At 43.4% G+C, this 21123-nt stretch overlaps 2 protein-coding genes across 2 annotated transcripts; one reads left to right on the top strand and one right to left on the bottom strand.

Annotated features, from left to right (window-relative positions):
* The first annotated feature begins 842 nt into the window (after window positions 1-842).
* On the top strand, window positions 843-4014 carry ttc9 (tetratricopeptide repeat domain 9). Its single transcript, XM_075448129.1, has 3 exons — window positions 843-1547; window positions 1890-2072; window positions 3724-4014. Exons 1-3 carry the CDS (start codon window positions 1073-1075, stop codon window positions 3804-3806), a joined length of 741 nt encoding a protein of 246 aa, XP_075304244.1. The 5' UTR covers window positions 843-1072; the 3' UTR covers window positions 3807-4014.
* Window positions 4015-5638: 1624 nt separating this feature from the next.
* Window positions 5639-19334, bottom strand: map3k9 (mitogen-activated protein kinase kinase kinase 9). Its single transcript, XM_075448291.1, has 11 exons — window positions 18769-19334; window positions 17164-17577; window positions 13647-13827; window positions 11990-12138; window positions 11711-11886; window positions 11326-11566; window positions 9781-9903; window positions 9517-9658; window positions 9280-9392; window positions 8133-8909; window positions 5639-7929 (listed from the first exon to the last, which is right to left on the bottom strand). The coding sequence occupies exons 1-11, from the start codon at window positions 19151-19153 to the stop codon at window positions 7475-7477; spliced, it is 3156 nt and encodes a 1051-aa protein (XP_075304406.1). The 5' UTR covers window positions 19154-19334; the 3' UTR covers window positions 5639-7474.
* Window positions 19335-21123: the final 1789 nt, after the last annotated feature.

Here is a 21123-nt window from a genome sequence, read left to right as displayed (position 1 = left end):
CGTGCTTGAAATGTACGGAAATTAGCTTATTTACGTGATAACTAATTTGCATCGAATCATCTGCCTATTTTTTGTAGGTAATTCAACAATTTCTATCCCACTTTTCAGGCATACTTCACAGCCCTTTATATTGGAGAGATGTAGGGCCTGTTTGGGCTTGATCATAGAAAAAGGTACAGAACCGATACAACCAGTCAATTTTTCAGCTTGACAGAGGTCTTTAGCATCATTCAAAATTCCAGAAACCAGCTCAGTGGGTTTAGTGCACTGTGAGGGACAGACATGATTTACAGAGAGCATATTGAATACACAACCGGACACACGGCGTTGCTGATAAAAAGTCAAGTCAAAACCAACAACTCTGATCATGGGACAGGGACGACCTTATCATCACCTTCACGCACCTTCTTCATAACAGAAACTCTTAATGACACAATTAATCTGCCTAAACTTTGGTTTGAATGACATCATAGCCTGAAACATGAATCTATCGTGAGTGTGCTGCGCTGTACAGACGAGGCTGCTTGGGCGAAAGTCTGGCTGGGTGATCTTTATCTGATTCGTCTGAACAGAGATGATTGCATTCCTCCGGTGTGAGATAAGACACTGACTTAGGGAAAGTGTCTAGGGGCAAGGATGCAGTTGTTATTTACTGGCTGAGATCCCACATTTATTCTCAAAAGGATTAAACGCTGAAATTTCCAAATGTGCACGTCATACCCATATACCATAAAACCCCGCAAGGCATTCGCGGGAAGTCTACAATACTGAGGCTGGCTTAAAGAATCTCTCTTTCCCTTTCATCCAGCCCAGTATGCAAACTTCGTTTTGTTTAGTCAATACATAAAGACCACTGCGCCTGCATTTATTGACCAATCGGCTCGTCTGAGCGGAAAACACGAGAGCGGAGAACGGAGGAACGCGCAACGCGCAGGGTTGCGCACAGAGAGGACGTAGCTGCGACACTGGCAGAGCGAAGGCGAGACTACCGAGATGAAGCAGTGAATAGCCTCAGTTCCCCAGCTAATTCACAGCCGGGCGTTAGGGCGGCGATAATACAATACCGTTGAAGATGAACGTGATCCAGGCTGGGCATGAAGGCAGGGTGGAGAGTGGCAAAGGCAGCCTCAACGACGGCGGCTCCCCGAGGCTCCAGCAGTGCGCTCAGCCCCCCAACAGCAGCGGCGGCAGCAGCCGGACCAAAGACACCAGATATCAGCAGCAGCTCCAGCAGCAGAGGCATCATGGTGGGTCGATGCTGAAACAACCATCTCACAATGAGCCAGCAGACGTCGTGAGGCGGGCGCTGGACTTCAAGTGTCAGGGCACCCAGTGCTACAAGGATAAGAAATACCGAGAGGCGATTGGCAAGTATCACCGCGCTCTGCTGGAGATCAAGGGGCTGTGCAGGGTGCTGGGGGATCCGGACACCAGCTCCAAGCCCCCGTGCCCCCTCCTGCCGACCATCAGCAAGTCTAGCACGCTGACAGATGAGCAGAAGGGGGCGATGGAAAAAGCAGAGCTGGAGTGTTACAACAGCTTGGCAGGTAAGAGACGTTCCTCACACACCTTTCACACAGATGCACACACAACACTTATATGATGTATTTTCGAAAGATAAAGATTCTGGGGATACTCCAGGGCTCATGAATGATTCATTACAAGCATGAGTCACTCTCAAGATCACCCCACAATCTTTTTATTTTCTCTTTGGGTTGATGCTACATTTACTTGCCAAATGACTCATATGATTGACTGAAAGGACTTAAGAAAATAAACCCACTTTATGTGCCTAGCAGGACACCTAACATTTCCTATGCTAGATGATGAAAATGCTAATATTGGCTCATGCAGTCTGACCAGTTTCTTTCCTTGTTTCCCCATTCTAGCATGCCTTTTGCAAATGGAGCTGGTGAACTATGAACGGGTGAAGGAATATTGCCTGAAAGTCCTTCACAAGGAAGGAAAGAACTTCAAAGCTCTCTACCGGTCCGGAGTGGCCTATTACCACCTTGGAGACTTTCAGAAGGCCCTCTACTATCTGAAGGAGTCAAACAAGCAGGAGCCCTCAGGTTAGGACCAGCAGGTCATGGCCTTCGCTTCATGATTTTTTATCTCCTTTCATGTAAAACTTGTCCAAAGGTTAGAGTCAGGAGTTTTGAGCTTTAGCTTTTCCCCAAATTACTGTATATGTTTGTTTAGCATCTTGACTCTAAAGGCCTCTGTAAGATTTATGAAACAGTGAGAGAACTCATTGATTGAAAAGACGCTGAAATTATTCAGTTGAGACCAAAGTGATGAATAGAAGTACAATACAAAATGTAAACTGGCAACACAAACCCAAAGAGATAAAAAAAAAAAAAAAAAGTAATTCTCTCTGTCATGCATCATGTAGGATTCAGGAACAGGTAGAGTCGTGTGAATAAAGAAAAGTTTTCCACCAACAAGGCCAAGCAGAGGCATGAGAGAAAGTGGCAGACAGCAGATATATATTTATATGCTGAGGAGCTCATTAAGGAGAGTGGAAATCTTGCCATGACTACAGGCGTAAAACACTGGGGACTGCAGCAGGTTGGGAAGGGAACAGCAGGCTGTAAAACTGCCAGTGAAATCACTGTAAAACATTTCATGTAGATTTGATTATGTAAGTTTCGACTCCTGTAACATCAGCAGAGTTAAATGGGGTCGTGTGCATTTTTACCTCATTTTTGCTGCCTCAGGTCTTTTAACATACATCAGCCCCAACCAGTTGAGGCAGATGGCCGCCTTCAATGAGCCTGGTTCTGCCAGAAGTTTCTTCCTGTTGTGGGAAGGTTTTCTTTCTGGCTGTTGCCAAGTGCTGGCTCAGAGAGAATCACTGGGTGCATCTCTATGTTACTGTAAGGTTCTGAGCTTCCTATAAAAACTATCCTAAGGCCATCTGTGTTGTGAGTTGATTACTGATTGATGCAGTACTGTGCAAAAATCCCAAGACACCCCTCATTTCATTCTGTTTTGATTCAAGCAGCCAGACTTTCATTTTTCTTTGTACGTTTTCTGCTCTTTCATCGATTTGCAGTCCAGTCCCTGTTCCTGACTGTTTTTTGGAGGATTTATTTGTTTCACAAGTCACTTACACTGACCTGTGACTCATTCAAATTTTTAAATCCACCCAATACAAGGGATGACCCTGTGTTGTGTAAACACATAATACAGAACTTTATGCACTCTGTCACTACCAGCCTGTGGAAAAGACATATCATTTGTTTCTATTTCTTGAGTTGCATCTACAAAAACAGGCCAAGGATAACACACTTTGACAGAAAGGAAATAGTATTATTGTACCAACAAGGAGATACAATCGAGGAAAACCCCACAAAACTATCTACAGCAGATAAACAGTAACTGAAAGGGATGCCACGTAAAAAATGATGCCCAGGTCTTCATGAAAGGTGGCTGTCAAGAAGCCATTTTTTAGGAATGGAAACAGGGAGAAAAGGCTGAGTGGCAGTATATTAAAAAAAAATGAGGCGCGCTCAGGACTTTTGCACAGTACTCTAAATGAACCGAATTGAATGTAATTAGGAAAAATCATCTAGATACCACGGTAAGGTCAAAATGACTCACTGTTCCATGTACTGGGGGGGTGGTGGTAGTTTAAGAGGAAGATTTATGAGCATATTGATGCACCATTTCCTGACTGAACAGGAAATAAATCAACCTCTTCCTGTCTTTGTTTTCCAGACACCAATGTCATCCGCTACATCCAGCTGACAGAGATGAAGATTCGCCGAAATGCCCAAAGGGAAAAGAAAGAGGCGACATAAGTTCATAATGCCTGATGACTTCTCACTTGTCATAACTTTCAGCCCTACTGTGCCACCCAGACCTTAAACGCCACGAGTCAGAGGTCTCAGTGTGAAACCATTTGTATGTTTGCTTTTGCCTTGCACAACATATGGTTGCCAGTTACGTGATTGAACTTCATTGTTGTGTGCTTGGAGTGTTTTTTTTTTTTTTTTTTTTTTTTTTTTTTTTCAATCCAGAAAAAAACTACACCAAATGTTTTTTTTGACCTCTCTCCAAACTACCAAACCCATAGAGTCTAAATCCACCCCGAGTGTGTTTTAATCATTCCAAACTGATGCACTGCCAGTCCAAACATTGCACATACAGGCCAACACTTGTGGAGCAACAAGGTCCGCAGTTCAGCGTATCTGCAGGCAAGCGTCAATGTAAATTAGCACCTGCCCTCGCACAAGATGTCTTTTAAATGCCTTGGAGGAAGTGAGTAACAACCACCTACACTTCTGTCACCTTACGTTGATTTTGAAAGTGCTGCACAAGTCACAAGTTTTTTATACTCTTGATTATATCTGCAGTGATGGTACTTTCAGTAAGTTGGTTTCTAACGCAAAAACACAAGGACATCAAGAGCACGTGGTTGCCCGTTGTGGTGTGAGTTCAAAATACATATCATTAATGTAAATATAGGCAACTTTATAAAATGACATGAACATATGATGCAAAGGGATGCTATGTGTGTTTATTAATGCCAAAACAAAGCACTTCATTTACAGCATTTACTGTGTCTTCAGATACCTTATGTGGATAGTAAAAGTGTAATAAATGTGTCTATGGACTGCAAACTTTTTTTGTGGTGCTGCTGATGATTTCCCTTGAATGTCAGTTTCTTTTCCAAAATGAGATTAAATAAATCAATGGAGAAAAGCTAATGAAGACATGGAAATAAATTCAGCAAATCTGACTGAAATGGTTGGATTTCCTGTCGGCATTGCAGTTGTGTTGGTGTTGATTTTCCAGAATTGCTGCTATGAGGTAGTAAATTCTCCTGAAATAACACAGACTATTATTTATATTTAAATATTATTTAACTAGAGGAATGTTTAAAAAATAAAAAATAAAAAATCAAGTTTGTTTGTCCACTACATCCCAAGGACACTCAATGGAATTGAGATTTAGAGAATTTTGTGGGCTTAGTCAACACCCTAAACTTGTTTTGTTTCTCAAACCATTTTTGAGCCATCTTTGCATCAGTGTGGCAGTGCGCATCATCTTTCTATAAGAGACCACTGTAGGGAACACAGTTTCCACGATGGGTAGAACATCACACTTACTAAAATGCCACAGTGTGTCCTGGTGCCATGTCTTTCCTGGGTGACATGCATGCTTTAAGCAGTGGACAGAGAATAGTATGGCCATCCTATGGTGCTCAAACTGTGATTCACTATACTACAGTGTGTTTTGGCACCAGCATAAATTCTTCTACCAGATTGGATAACGTGGTTTAGCTGTCACTCCCCACGTACATTAATGAGTTCACAGGTTTTCCTTCACTTGACCACTTTGCCCTCGTTCTTACGCTTCTCCATCATTTTTCCATCCAACAAATCAACTTCAACTTGCAAGACGACGATCGATGTTTTTCACTTCACCCGACACTGATCATAATATTAAGGCTGATCAATGTAACCTCTGCATGTAAAGTAGCCTTTATTTAAGTTGTTATGGCAAACTTAACAGCGAACACATACTCTTCAAAAAGGAATAACGCGGATTTGTGGATCCAGCCACCTGATGATCGGCAAGTCGAATTTAAGACCAAGGAAATGCTGAATCAGATTTTTTTTTTCCCCATGATTTTATTTAAATCAGTGTTTCAGTGCAAATACAAGTCAGTCATTATTAACAGTATTATTCTCAACCCGAACAATGTCCGCGAGCAACATTAAGTTCAGCTTATTCGTGGTAACATTTCAGACAGATAATTAGACCTTAGCATCATTTCAACTAGCACCTATAGTTGAAATACAGTGTTTGTATTTTCAGCATGATCACATTCTCCAAGGTTCCCAGAGGAGAAAGCATTCACATTTACATGGTAGCAGAAAGAGAGATCAAATATTAGAGCTCACTTAATATTTGAAAAGAAAAGGAGACAGTCAGGCTTTAAGACATCCAGTTGGAAAGGGTTTGTGGAGAACATCTTTATATAAAGTTGTAACTCTTCTTCTTAACCCAGTGGGTTGAAAGTTACTGAATAGGATTCAATTCTTGGCAGAAGCAGAGTAGATTCTTCCCTAAATATCTTCTAATGTTAGAAATTGCACTGTCTAGTAGGTTATACGTATAAATAGATACATTTAAAAAAAAATTAAATTTAAAATAAAAAAGGAAAACATGGAATAAATTAAATTAAATAATATGTAAAAATATTTCACTTAAGTGTGGGACAAAACAACATTTTTGTCCTCCGCTTATCATCACGTTGCATTTTGGTAGTTATAAACCCTGAAAAAAGAAAGAAAGAAAGAAAAGATAACTCAGTTGCACCCCAACAAATGACTGGATGGTTTGTGCAAAAGCTGAAAACCCCCCAAAAATATTTGTGTCAAAAATCAAGGCAAATACAATGAATAAAAAAAAAAACACATCAGATAAATTAACCAACAAAGACAGTAAAATAAATTGAAACAAATACAAGTAATCAGGAGCAACCCGGACCCGCTTCCCCTGTGAGCCGTACGGTAACCTCGAAGAAGCTCGCCATCCCTCATGCCAACTCGCTCACGATATCACGAGGCACACAAATACAAAGTTCCCTTTTTTTCTTTTTCTTCTTTTTTTAAGTTTGGAGAAATATCTTCCACCCGGCTCCTCGGACAGGGTCACATACAAACGAACAACAATCAGTAAATAATTTGACATATTCTCTTGGTCTTTCCATTTTTTTAGGAATGTAGCTTGCTAATGCAACAAAGTGCTCATATCAACCGACAGCCTGCCCCGTGTGTGGGGTATTACTGAGTAGAAGTGATCGGTGACGACAGGTGGCCAGTACAAAACAGGAACCCATCCGCCACGGGTCCAGGAGTGAGAGAATGCTACGCAGATGAGATCACGTCACAATGATTTTGCAGACATATTACAAAGATTTTCTTTGACTAGGAATAAAAAAAACAAACCAAAACAAAACCCGAAGCTTTACATTCATTATGCTTTCCAAAAGTACACTTCATTAAATGCACAATCTTGAACTCAAGCCTGAATAAGATAAGTCTGTAAAGCTTTGTAAAGGAGTCAACGCTGCCCTGCTTTTAAACCACCAATCAGACGGAAAATCCTGTGCCTGGTAAATAACAGACGACAGGATTTCTGATTACTCGTCCTCTGATGCATTACAGCCTCACCCGACTCAAAACATATTTTCAAGTACTTTTTAAGTTTTGTTTCAGCTGCTGTTGATGCCAAACTGAATGATTATCTTGCAAATTACAATCAAAGCAGATGTCAGAAAGGTAAAACATCAACAGTAAATTCCTTAAAGCAAATCAGTAACAATATTGTCGATGGAAGAAGGTGAACCAATCCCAGTTTCATTTCAGACTAAACGACCTAGACTTGTGACAATCCAAAAGCTAACAGCATATAACAGTCCCGTCCCAGTTTGGGAGCAGTGAAGGGTCGGACTGAGTCAGGACCAGAATCCTGGTTTGTAGCGGTAAGGTGAGTCTTTGGGACGGCTGACCTCAGGTCTGCAGAGTGGGACCGTCCCGTCCCGACACTGTCCCTCGTCCAGCTGATCCAACAGGTTCTCATTCCTGCGGGGGGAGTAGGGCGTCGGGGCCTCCATGGGGGTGGGCAGCACCGCCGGGTCTCTCCCAAACTCTACAGTGGGGGGAGTCTCTGTGCTGGAGGTGTGGGCAGGGGACTCGCTGTTAGCTAGAGTCTGCCCGTTTCCCCTGGGTCTCCCTTCTGCCCAGAACACATCGGAGCGTGCGCGTGGCGAAGGCCGAGGCCGGGCTACAAAGTCCAAGGTTTTGGGGCGTTCCGGAGCACAGCGGCGGCGAGGGGTTGGGGGGAACACCAAATTTGGATCGGGGAGCCGGGGGACCTCAGAAGAGTCTTCTTTTAAACCCCTGAAACCACCTAGTGTAGTAAGGACAATCAGTTAGAGACAACAACACACTTCCAGACAATGTTCCACACCACTGATACTTAAGGATTTAACAGTTTTAACTACAGGAAAAACTTTATTTGTATGTTGTTGCTCTTTGATCAAAAATGCATAATAGTTTTAGGGAAAAAGGAGGTCAAGTAAAAAGGACAAATGGACATGTTTTAAAGACTACCTGTGTTCTCTAAAGCTGCTTTTTCTGGCAATGGTTCCAGGCCATTAGGGGGGCAGCTCTTCTTGATGGCTCCATCTGATGGGGTTCGACGCAGGCTACGTGAGGAACTCGGGGGACAGGGAATGTGTGTGGGCGTGAGAGACTGGCGGGGGTTACGCTTGAAGCTCTCGATGTGGGTGTTGACTAGAGGATTGACTGGAGATTGAAATGCTTTATGTTGGGAGACGAGAGGGAAAAGAGGAGGCTGGGAGGACGGCGAGGAGGGGCGGCAGGACAACAGCTCCTCGCTGTCGGAGCGCAGCAGTGAGCGGGTGGAGTTGCAGTCAGACACTGACGATAAGGACAGCAGCGTATATGAGGGCGGCAGGCCTTGCTCTGGTAGTGAGGGTGCCGAAGGCTTCAGTGGGCTTTCCCGCCGGAACAGTCTGCGAGTCGTGGGGCTGGTGCTTCGCCTCGGAGCGCCTGTTCTGTGGAAGAAGCCCTCCCATCGGGGTTTAATGCTCTCCTCGGGCTGGGTAAAAGTAACCAGGTTGCATCCCAGTCCGACAGCTGCCAGCAGAGCCCCACAGCCCAGCAGGACCATCTCAGACCGCCGCCCCCCACCTGGGCTCCTCTTTTTGCATGGTGGTGTTCCAGGAACCTGGCCGCTGAGGCAGTACTCATCTCCATCACCATCAGCGGCGGAAACTGCGTGGGCCTCCTTTTGGAAGGGAATGCAGAGGTAGGACTGACCAGGAGCTGCTCCTGGCTCGGTTGTGAAGCAACAGTCTTCATTTTCTGAAAACGACATCATGATTTTATCTTTAAAGTTTCTACAACAAAGCAACAAGCGAGTATTAGTAGATGTGCTCCGAGACACAACAATTTATGTTGTACAATATGTTGTTAGAATTCCTCCAAAAAAGTGGAGTGACCTGGCACCCACTGTAAATGTCCAAATTTAGTTTTCTGTGAGAGATTGATGCTCTCTCTGCAATATGTTGTTCCCAGTCGCACAGCTGTGAGCTTCCAGGCAACAACTGAGAGCATAGCAGGAATTAAGTTTCTCTCTCAGTTTTGCCACCTGTCAGCTGCAGCAGCTCTCTGCATCATCATGTGGAGGGTACACATGCCAGACATAATAAATCTGCTAAGTTGGTTCGATTACCCATCTCCACAAGGCTTGGCACTCCAGGCACAGCTGGACTGTGTCTCGGGGATCTGCGGAGGTTCGGGGCGCTGCAGGACCGCTGTCTGCTGCCCTCATGGGGAGGCTTCACACTGTGAGCAGGGAGAGATATTAGTTTCTGTGTTTTGTTTTTTTTCCCCCCTTCATTTTAGCAGCTATAACGTGTGATCTGACCTACAAAATGGAAGCACAAACTGAAAATATCTTCCGTCTCACCAGGCGTCAGCGCTGTGCTCCCTGTATACACCACATCCACGGGACCGGCCCTTCTTCCTGGACCCCTTCCTCTCAATCTCCTCTTCATTCGGCTGAAAGCCTGTGTTGCGGCCCCAGGCTGTGCACCCTTCCCCCGGAGTGACTGCAAAATGAAAATAAACGGCTTTTTAGGAAATGAAACAAAAGAAAACACGGTAATAAAGAATACAAAGGGTAATAATGCCTAATTCCAGTAATATCGTGTTTTAAATACGGGACCCTTACGCTGGATGGCTCTGAGGCGAGGCAGCATCAGTGGACTAGTTGCAGGGCTTGAACTGCTGCTGAGCAAACTCCTTCGACGATCATGGGAGGGAGACGCCTGCACTGTGATTTTGTGCTGAAAATCTAAAATAAATAAATGAATAAATAAATAAAAATCAAGAAAAACACAAGATGCTAAAGACATGAAGCAAGTCTTACATGTTCAGCAATAATCAGTGCACTTCCCCTTTAACCTGACCACATATTTCTTAAAGGGCTTTACAAAGCTAATAAGATCTATTATTCCAATATCTTTATTTACCAATTTCCCATCTTTAAAATGATTTGCCATAAATGTATGCAGTCGTGTGAAAAAAGTACACCCTGTTTCAGTTCAAGGGATCTACCGATCATAATATATAGAAAAAACAAACTCATCTGGTCCTTACCAGGTCTGAAAACTAGGTAAATAAAACCTAAGATGAACGACAACACATGAAATCTTACATCAGGTCATTACTTATTTATCAAAAACTAACCAAACATGCCGAAACAGTGTGTGGCAAAACTAAGTCCATCCAGACAGGTGCTGCTAATCAAATGAACTTCCTGATGAAGTGATCGTCAGAAGGTTTGAGCACCTTTGTAAAAGCAGACGTTTTGTCAGTTTGCTGGTCTGGAGCATTCAGGTGTGTGTTGACACAATGCCAAGGAGGAAAGACATCAGCAACGATCTTAGAGAAGCAATTATGGCTGCTCTTCAATCTGGGAAAGGTTATAAAGCCATTTACAAACAACATGGCATCCATTGTTCTACAGATGAAGAAAGATTCTTTACAAGTGGAAAACATTGAAGACGGCCGTAATTCTCAGAGATGTGGACGCCCCAGCAAGTTCACCCCAAGGTCACACTGTACAATGCTCAGAGAAACTGCAAAAAACGCATTCGAACTGTCAAGCACGCTGGTGGAAGGCGGATTATTTGGGCTTGTTCTGCAGCCACGGGACCTGAACAGCTTGCGGTCATCGAGTAGACCATGAACTCCTCTGTACACCAAAGCATTAAAATGTGAGGCCATGAGCTTAACGTGAAAAGCTTGGCCATCACTGATTTATACGACAGGGCAATGATCCCAAATACACTGACAAATCTACAACAGAGGGCCTGAAAGAGAGAAAATAAAGCTCTAAAGAGAGTATAAACATATGTGGCAAACCTCGATGAACTGAAGCAACATTGCAAAGAAGTGTGGGCCAGAATTCCTCAACAATGATGTGAGGAACTAAAAACACCATCCAGAAAATGATTACTTCAAGTTACTGCTGCTAAAGGTGACTAAAAGTTCTAAAAGCATGGGTTGTACTTTGTGTTTCACACGATGCTGCAGCATTTTGGCTTAGTTTGTGTTCATCAGTAATGACATGATATCATAAGTCTTCTGTTGTTCCTCTGAGGTACTAATCTAGTTTTAAAATCTGGGAAGGATCAGAAAATGATAAGCTTGCTTTAATCAAGCTCTTCAGAATGTGAAATCTCCGACTACAGACACAGTTTGTTCGCAGTACCTGATGGCAGACTGATCCTGTTGCCATCCTTGAGTTTAAGGCGGTTGCGGCGGAACTTGCCCTGCCTGCTCTCCACACGAGGCTTCTCCTGGTAGAGCTGGTGAATCATGATGTTAAGCTCCCTTTCCACGATGTGGATCTCCCGCTCAGCCAGTTCCTGCTCACGCTTCCTCAGCGCCTCCTCCTGACACTTCTGCTGCAGCGCCGCTTGGGTCAGCTCTTCCTCCCACGACCGCAGCTCCTGGAGGGACCGAGTAAAAGACAAAACAAAAAAAAACTCGAATCTACAAAACAACTGCAATCCAATCCCAAGCAAAGATTTTTTTTTTAAATTCCTTAACTGAGGACGCTGGGGCTAAAATGCAAAAATTGGAGCTTTCATCACCTTCTCCTTGGTCCTCAGCTGATCAAACATTTCCTGGATCTCCAGTTTCCAGTCGTCCTGCAGGGAGTGGAAGGACTCGGCTGGCATTTCAAAAAAGCCGGACTCCTCAATGGTGGTGAGGTGATCCAGAACAGATTTGAATTGCGGTCGATAGTGAGGATCTGGGCTCCAGCAGTCTGTGGCAAAAGATGAAAGAGAGTCTCAGACTTTTTGGCTAAATTTGCCTTAAACATTACTTTTGCCCCCCCCCAAAAGAAAATTATGTTTTTTTATTCTTACTCTCCATAAGACGTGCAAAAGGCTCCGGGCAAGTCGAAGGGATGGGCAACGCCAGTTTGTTCATTGCCACTCCGTAAGCCACCGCGAGGCCATCGATGCCTCGAAATGGAACTTCTCCAGTCAGCAGCTCCCACAACAGCACACCATAGCTTTAACATTGGAATGAAAGGGAAAAACACAAGTAAGCGTCAATGCATTAAGTATACACAATTTCAACATAAGAGAAAAACATGCTTCTGTGATGTCATCGTAAGAGAAAAGGCTGGACACAACAATATCTGACAACCTGGTTATGATCTCTAAAAAGTGAGTAGGAATAAAAGAATGTTAAGCAGGACGCTTGTGCCAAGAGAGGTCACTGAGCCCTTTTCATTTCGTTAAATGCCAAAATGGAATTAGAGCGGCCCCACTTTGCATCCTGCTCACGTGAATTATGAGGCGAGACAGAAAAGGTAAAAAAATAAAAATAGGACAAAAGGTGCGGAATAGCGCAGCAGCTGACATAAAACACCACATACTGATGCGCTAAAGAAGACATCCGACCCCTCTGTTATCTTTCTGTCATATGAAAATCATTAAAGGAAATGACCCAACAGTGAAGCTGTGGTGACTCCCTACATGTTTACACACTTTATACATAACAGAGCAAACCATTGTAAAAGGACTATCAAGCTTTTTTTCTATACGAGAGGGGAAGCTTTGATTCAGGAAACCACGTAACTTCCTTCACTTGGTAATCTCTCCTTTTAACAGTCACCCTCATCTAATCACTGTTAAAAAGGCACACTTCCTGCCCTTGATCACGCTTTAATCTTGTTTAAGAGATAGAGAATTATTGTTTAAGACAACTTTTTTTTAAGATACATTCATTATGCCCACAAAAAGCCAGAAATTTGAATTTTATTGACGGCAATTAAAAATCATATTGAGGAAATGGTCTGTAGGGTTTTGGAGCTCTTCAGAATCCACTACAGTGCAAAAGCACTGAGCCATCCCTCATTTATTTTATTTTGTTTCCAAACTGAACAAGTGAAGGGCAAAAGAAGATGTGACAGGATCTGAGAGATGAATCTGGACCTTCAGTTGATCCCTCTATTGTTCACTGAAGTCCCATCAGGAATGGCCTCCATGGAAGGGTGGCTGTCAAGACTGACCCTTACTGGGAGGGCAGGTTGAGTTCCTGTGAAATGACCCTTTATACCCACATTATTCGCTCAGTAACAAAGTTGTACCACCTTGCATGAAATAAACGCAACACGTCAGATGTTTTTTTTTTTCCCGTTCAATCGTTTAGAAAGTCTTCTGTGGGGAATGTTTGGAAAATGATGGGTACTATCAACTTACTCATCAGGTTGAAGTTCACTTGTAACAGAGCTCTCATCACAGATGGCTGCCTCTTAAGTTCTATACATTTTACTATATTACACTGCATTGTGTTTAAAACTTTCACCGAGTACGTATTTATTCTATATGTATTGAACATATGAACTCAACATTCTGCTCTTTAACCCAAGTGTCAGTGTGTGATTTGTTACTATGGAAACTTTTTTTTTTCTCCTTGTGCTCGGTGGCCGTTTCTCTTTTTAGCCCTGCTCTCAGTCCGTTCTCTACAACTTGGTGCAGTTTGTTCTCTGCAGAACCTCCACTCTCTGCCCACCTCCAGACGTCGCTACCCTTGGAGAACGTCGACGAGCGGATGACTTCAGGAGCCATCCAGGCGTAGGTCCCGGCGGCGCTCATCTTGGTGGTGCGGTGCCACTCTCGTGCCAGGCCAAAGTCTGTTATCTTCAGAGTCTTGTTGCTGAGATCCTCCATCTCAACCCTCTCAAGGATCAGGACTGCAGCGGTAAGCAACGGTGGAACAGGTAGGGATGGGGGGTGTTGGTTGGTTGGAGAATGGCAAGCAGGTTGGAAGGATGTGGGAGGGAAGGGGTTCGTGCAGATTGGCGGGTGAGTTGACGGTTAAAGTAAAAAGGTTTCAGGTAATCATCATTACCAGCGGGTAATGTTGGGAGAGGCAGCAAATGGAGATCCACGATAAGAATAAAAATATAATTTAAAAATGACAGGTGAACAAAACAGGGCGTGGTTGGTGGGAGGCCATGGTGAAAAGATTCAAAGGATTAAAGCAGAGAGGGAAGAAAAGAAGGAACAAACAGAGAAACCAAGAGACAGTGAGCTCCTACAACACAGCAAACCAGAGATAACAAACATCCCCATGACTAAAGCTACTGTCTTCACTGTGTATTTTTACGGCAGCATGTCTGTATGCAAACACTGAAAGTGGAGTTTAACGACAGAAATAGCCTGTTGCAAGAGATCCATTTGCTCTAATAAGCAGGAATAAACACCCCCATTCCTAACATGCTCAGGCGAAGCAGGGCTCCTCCTAAACCACATGCTCGCTCTCCCCGACTCAGCTCCACAATGCCAGGCCATCTGCTGCGGCCGTGCCCAACGAGGAGGGTGTGTCTGCAGGCTGCGGTGCACATCAAGAACCTCCTCATCAGCTGCTCGGTTGGCTCATAACGTTACGGAAGCAGTTTCCAAAGAAAGACAAACCAAACATATGGCTCAAGTAAAGCCCAGCTGAGGCGCTACAACATGAAGCAAACTGGGGCTGATTCACCCCGAGGCCCATCGTGCTTCAAATGTATGCGCTCACTGTAGCGCACGGGAAGAGGCAGTAGAGGTCATTGAAACAGTACATTTCAAGACCATAGTGGATAGAATATTTCTGATTTGCACATGACATACAACCCCTGCCCTATCTTCGCACATTTTCTGATAATTTCTTTCTGTTAATTTTAGTGAGATGAAACACCATCTCCGGGCGTGAAAGCCCCAACAAAAAAAAAAAAAATCATGTTCTCTGAAGTCAAACTTTTCCTCTTCATTTGGCAACAGAACAGTGAATGCAAAAGCACCAACCGCTTCAGGAGGGTGCTGCCGTCTGTCTGTGTGTCTCGTTTTTAAAAATTTAATTTAGCTCATCGTCCGTTAACTCTGGTTCGAATGAACAAGGTCAACTGTCACACTGACACGGCCTCTTATTGTTCACATCATGATCCATGCAAAACAACAGCCTAAGTATACGTTGCCATGTTACAATTTCTTACCATGGATTATGGCCTAGAGCCTAGATACGATTAGAAGACCATTTTACTGCACTGTCGCAAAACTTTTTGCCCTTATGAATAATTCAAGGGGAAGGAGACAGAAAAAATAGGGCCCAAGTGTAAAAAAAAAAAAAAAAAAAAAAAAAAAAATCTGGATTTCCATTTATAATGGTGGTAGTTTCTGGTCGGCCACAGATGGCATGAGATGCTAAGGTTTTGTGGATGATTGAAACAGACTACACCTTACCCACCATTTTCTTCAGTAATAGTATGAGGTAGCATGCTCTAATGTGCTAGCTTGCTTTTATAGGTATATAAGTGCATTCAGTAGCAAGCCTAAAATTGGGTTTATGGTTTTTAGTTGAATCAAAGCAGAGCCTTGCTAACACAAGTTAGCATTTATAGCTATGCAACAATGTGTCCCCATAGAATTTGAGGGTTAATTCTCCCAGGCTCGCATGGAATGCTAACACGACAACAAGTATTCTGTCTGTACAGCTGGATGCTATTTTTCTTGTTTCCAAAGCTCTGCTAGTCTTCGTCTAAACTCAGCCAGTTCATTGATCGTACTCACAATTTTCCCTGACTAGCTTCCTTTTTTCTATGTTGCGGTAATTTCAGTGAAAGTGTCTGTTGTTCAATGTTTTGTTAGCTCCCCACATACTTACAGAAACAGCGTTACACTCAGTAACTTGACCGAGGTGTAAAGGCTTGCAATAAGGTTAGGTGACTTCCTTTGGCTAGGCCATAGGCTTTGCGTCAAACTAACGAAGAACCGTGAATCCAACCTCTTTGCAGAGATAAATGCTACAATTAGCATACTAACAGGTTTCTAATGACTATGTGGACGTGTTCAACTTTATGACACATTTCATTTAAAGCAAAAGGCTTAACATGCTAACACAGGCTAACCAGCAATATGAATACAACTGAAGCTGGGTGAGTTACTGTCTAGGTGTCTAAAAAAAAAAAAAAATTATCTTGAGATTCAAAAGAGGAATTTAGACTTTTTTTTTGTTTTTGGAAAGGGGGCGGGGGGTGCTATATGAGATGCCACTTTCTAACTTTGTAGTTTGCACTCTACAAGGTCCTGCTTGATATGAATAAAACTGATGTGAATCAAACATTCCAGATATGAAATATGTCCAAATTGAATGGGTTAAGAACTGTTGCTTGAGAAAGTCAATACAAACTGGCTTTAATCTGCAAAAACCCCTGACATTTAAAACCTTAATGTCAAAGACCTTAAATGAGCACTGACAGGATGGAAAGGAAAGAAAAACCGTGTCGACTGTGTGGGTTTTCCCCACAGAGCTCAGGATGACAACTAGTTAGACTGACTTTAGCACTTTGAAGCAGCCTATTGGAAGCAAAGCGCCTGAGATGATCACCACGGGACGGGCCAATGGCATGCAAGAGTCTTGTTGTATGCGTAGTTGGAAGCTCCAATAGGGAGACTTGAGCAGAGCATCGGGCAAATCCTCAGTAATAGGCTTGGGATTTAGGGGATCCAGTTGGGCAAAATGCAAGATTACAACAGCTCCACAAACATACATGCAAACTTATTTTCCTTCCTGTGCTCATTTCTCAATTATAGACACTATCAGTGATTATATGGCATTTGGGATGCATGGTATGAGAATGCTCTTATATTTTCAAATGTGTTTTATGTAATATTTTAAAGTTGCATTGATTTTTTTTTTGTTTGTTTCTTCAATAGCAAAACTCATTTCCACTGTGATGATGGGGGGGGGTTATTTAGTACAAGGCTGCAGATTATTAGCAGGGAGAAAGTAAGTGCTTTTATAGATCAACAGATTACAAGCTTTGAGAAAAATCAAACCTCCAAGTCTGAATGTTATTTGGAAAATGGTAATGCTTTTGAAACTGTTCAAGTCTGGCTTTAAGTTCAAATCATATCATAAATACAAGCTCTTGGCTACACAGAGTGGGTTTGGAGAATTTTTCACTATTTTTTAAATTATTTTTTTTTTTTATATATATAACTTCATTACTATTTGATTTGAATAACACTCAAAAGAAATAGAATCTTACTGTTGCAGGACTTGAGGTCTCTGTGAATTATGGGGACGATGGCCTGGCTGTGGAGGTAGTCCATACCTCGGGCGATCTGCACAGCCCAGTCCACCAGCGTACACGGGGGGATGCGTTTCCCAGCGAGGGCCCGGTTCAGAGGGCCCCCTCGGGCGTACTCCATCACCAGGCACAGGTTAGGCTCCTGGAGGCACACACCTAGCAGGGCCATGATGTTGGGATGGTTAAGCATTGCGAAGAGCTTGGCCTCCTGACGCACGCTCTCCAAAGTCTGCTCCGCGTCCTCGTCGGGGTCCCGTCGAGCCGCCTTCACCGCCACCTCTGCGCCCTGCCATACCGCACGGTAGACTTTTCCAAAACCACCAACCCCGATGATCTCCTCCAGGGTGAGCTCAGAGAAATCAATCTCCAGGACTGAGGAGAAAAGAGCCAAGATAAACAAACGAAATATTCATTTTAAAAAGGCAGTTGCATTTGTTCTTAGACTCACCAAAGCACATTAGGTGGCAATAATCCCCTCTTTTCCTATTTAGCAAGGCAAATGCTGGCTGGATCTCAAAACCAAATCATTTAGTGGCACAACGCTTTGCCAACAAGGAGAAAGGTTTCCTCCTGCTACACAAGAGTAAGCATCTGTCCCATCTTGTGGCTTGCATGTTTGGAGAAAGAAGAATTGGACGTGTGTAGAACAGAAGCAATCAAATAAAAGGTGAGACTGACGGCGTGATCAGCGGCCTCTCCGTCTGCTTTAGGGATCTGATGCTTTTCATGTTCACGTTCTGGATTCCTGACAGTCTGCTTAGCAGACTGACCTGAATGAATATTTCAGGTGTGTAAAAGTAGGCCAGCTGTCTCGATGAGAATGACTGAAACTACTAATAAAAGACACGAACATACTGGGTTTGACTGCCTCAAAGCCCCCACCCCCGCTTTTTAATGGCTTTTTTCTCATGCTCTTATGAAGCTTTAAACATCAGTTGGGAAAACGGATCTCTTAGCTGCAGTTAGAGGATCCTTTTTGCACACAGACAGCAGAGAGTTGCACAGTGCAGTGCACCACAGCAGCTTTTGACTATGCTTGCTCTATCTGTCTGAGGTCTCGGCTCGACAAGCACAGTTGGACATTTCTTTTATTCCTTCACCTTCTCCACAAATTTTGTGCATATAGACATTTTAAAAACGCACGTGTTTCACGTCAAAGTCAAAGAGCAGCTCCTTTTACAAGCAAAGAGCCTTCTAAGTGTGTAGGAATATCAGTCCAGTTCTCTTTAGCATGCTTTCTGAACATTCCACTGGAGTACTAAGGTGTGTGTGTGTGTGTGTGTGTGTGTGTGTGTGTGTGTGTGTGTGTGCGTGTGTGTGTGTGTGGCGGGGTCACTGACTACCGCCTGAATGCTTGGTGCTGAGGCTGTGAGGATGCGTTGCCTGTTTCTAGGCCAACGGGAGTGAACTGCGCCCGCCATGACACAGCACTCTGAACATGGGGTTCTCTGTCTGCAGCCAACGGATAACACGGCAAAACGCTAGGCCCATACGTGAGTGCTAAGTGCAGCCATAGTAGGCTGACTTCATCGGCAGAAGTATGAGGCACAATGGGATACTCACGGTGCAGAGGAGGCACAGAGTACTGCTGCTCTGGGGTGTCCCGTATTTCCTCCGGAATGCCGTTGCCATTGCTGACATAATTAGACGGGAAAATGCCAACCCGGTCTGCTATCATACCGGTCCACCAGCCCTCATCTCCCGACACCAGGGAATCCTTGGAGAGTACTTCCACCACGTCTCCCTTTCGAAGGCTGAGCTCGTCGTCCGCGGTCGCCTCATAGTCGAACACGGCCGTCCAGGAGCCCCGCGCGGCGGGTTCCGCATCCTTTGCGGAGCGGGGGGCAGCCTCCGGTGTAGGCCAGCGAAAAACATCTGCCTCCGCTTCTTCAGATGGTGCCGCCTTGGGACTCAAACTATTGTCCAAAGCGGGTTTGAAGACATCCATGGACGCGATCCATAGGGGCGACGTGGGTCACTGCAGCGCATCCACCTGACGCGGCTGGCTGGAGCGTCCCGCACACACGCGAAGCTAAGTATCGGCTAATCTCCCGCAAAAACCCCGCAGGAGACTGACAGCAGCATCCCGCTGCATCGTCCGCCTTTCAGCCCCCGCTAGCTAGCATCAAACACACAGCTGCAGCTTGATGATTTTCGATGCACAATCCGACACCCAATCATCGTCGTAACCTATCGTAGGTATTGGGTGTTTATTCTCAGCCAATCGTGCCAACGTGCGAATCTTTCCCGGTTTCCTATTGGCTAAAAGGCCCGTCAGTAATCGTTAGGTTCCCGCCCTCATCTCAACGTCAAACGCTGCGCGGCCTCGTCGCCAAAAAAACCTTCTCAATGACAATGAAAATCATGGAAACGTTTCCTTTTCTTCAAATAGTCTTTTTTTTAATTTAGTTTTCAACCCCTCCCCCCTCAGGAAACAAAAACAAAATCTAACAGAACATTCAACTTAAGTGTAAAGTCCATGCACAATCCCTTGAAACAAAAACAGAAATCATTGCAAGGAGTAAAAAACAGCCAACATAACAAGCAATCAAACGAACAGTCCCTTCTTTTTCGATTATATGACCAAAGAATGAGTTTGTATATGTATTTTTGCATTTTTCTTTGCATGCCATTGCATCTAAGTTTTGACTTAAATTCCAACCACAATACTGTAACAACAAAACGGCAGGATGTAGACAGACACAAAGCAGAGATCAAGTACCGTTTCTATTTCTAATTCTGCCTAAAGGAAAATGACCCATGAGCAGAAGAGAATGAGTGACACATCAGCTGCAGTAGGACCCCATCCTCACTCACTTTAGTCCAGTCCCTGACACATTTATGTGAGAATCAGTTTGAACAATTGCTATTTGAACTGGCATGTAGGTACAGTGTATACTTTCAGGCTTGATTATACATCTAAATTCATACAAAGTAGTGAATTTGGTAAAGGTGGTGAGGGGTAAGATGAAAAGATAAGTGTTCTACATATTTTCTTCGGTTAATTTTTAGTTTAGCTTATTTCTACAGTGCCAGTTCATGGCATGTGTCCTCTCAAGGCACTTTAAACAGAGGATGACCAAATCCAAATAAATCAAGTTATAATCCAGTTGAATCCAAAACAGCCAAATTTGTGATATTTGAATGTATATCATATCATCTCATTAAAAAAAAAAAAAATCTAAATGATGAAACATGAAGTCGAAATACAATAAAATAGTGAGGATACTAAATTTTGTCAAAATTTTGAAACATTACACAAAATAAAGATATATATCAAATGAATAAATACTGGTTTGCAAAGTGTCAATTGTAAGACGTTGTTAGGTTCATCATTAAAAACCAACCCGGTGAAATACTGAGTCAAATCTGATGGCTTATCGGTTAGGGTTAGGGTAAGTTTAGCCCATTCGATAAAAAGTTTGAATTCCAAGTCAAAAAGATAGCGTAGAGTTAAAACTATTCCATAAAAAGTAAGGATTGTTCAAAATGACTCTCACCATTTTCATCAGTATTCTGCAGTAATGTCAGAAATGTGCTTTCATACAGCTGAGGGCTTGTTTTACTTTGAAGACTTGATAGTTAAGATCCTTTTTTCGACACACCAGAGTGTTTCCCTTTAAAGGGCTTAAGACTTAAGTGGTGCAATGAGATTGAAAGGAAGAGGGCGTGTATTTGACTAAATTGCTTTAAAGAAAGACAAAAAGAAAAGAGAAAACAAAACACACCATATGGTTAGCAGTTGGATTCTGGTGTACTGGGATCTAGAAATGCCTGAATGAATTCGAAAAGCATTAGTCGAAATCTGCTTCTCCTCCAGATTTTCATGCCATTGGCTCAGTACAGGGTTTTGAAAAAAATGTGAGATCGACATTTGGAAAATTCTGCAGTTTACAAAATGTAAACAAATCAGTTGAT

Source organism: Odontesthes bonariensis, chromosome 17 (assembly GCF_027942865.1).
Source record: "Odontesthes bonariensis isolate fOdoBon6 chromosome 17, fOdoBon6.hap1, whole genome shotgun sequence".
Lineage (NCBI taxonomy): Eukaryota > Metazoa > Chordata > Actinopteri > Atheriniformes > Atherinopsidae > Odontesthes > Odontesthes bonariensis.
The sequence above is the reverse complement of the archived record's forward strand: the minus strand, read 5'-3'. Positions and strand labels throughout refer to the sequence as shown.

Coding starts and splice junctions, on each gene's coding strand:
- ttc9 (XM_075448129.1), top strand. CDS start 1,073: ATGAACGTGATCCAGGCTGGGCATGAAGGCAGGGTGGAGAGTGGCAAA. Junction 1,548..1,889: donor GTGTTACAACAGCTTGGCAG/GTAAGAGACGTT, acceptor TCCCCATTCTAG/CATGCCTTTTGCAAATGGAG. Junction 2,073..3,723: donor AAACAAGCAGGAGCCCTCAG/GTTAGGACCAGC, acceptor TTTGTTTTCCAG/ACACCAATGTCATCCGCTAC.
- map3k9 (XM_075448291.1), bottom strand. CDS start 19,153: ATGGATGTCTTCAAACCCGCTTTGGACAATAGTTTGAGTCCCAAGGCG. Junction 13,828..17,163: donor AGACCTCAAGTCCTGCAACA/GTAAGATTCTAT, acceptor TTACCGCTGCAG/TCCTGATCCTTGAGAGGGTT. Junction 11,887..11,989: donor TTTTGCACGTCTTATGGAGA/GTAAGAATAAAA, acceptor CTTTTGCCACAG/ACTGCTGGAGCCCAGATCCT.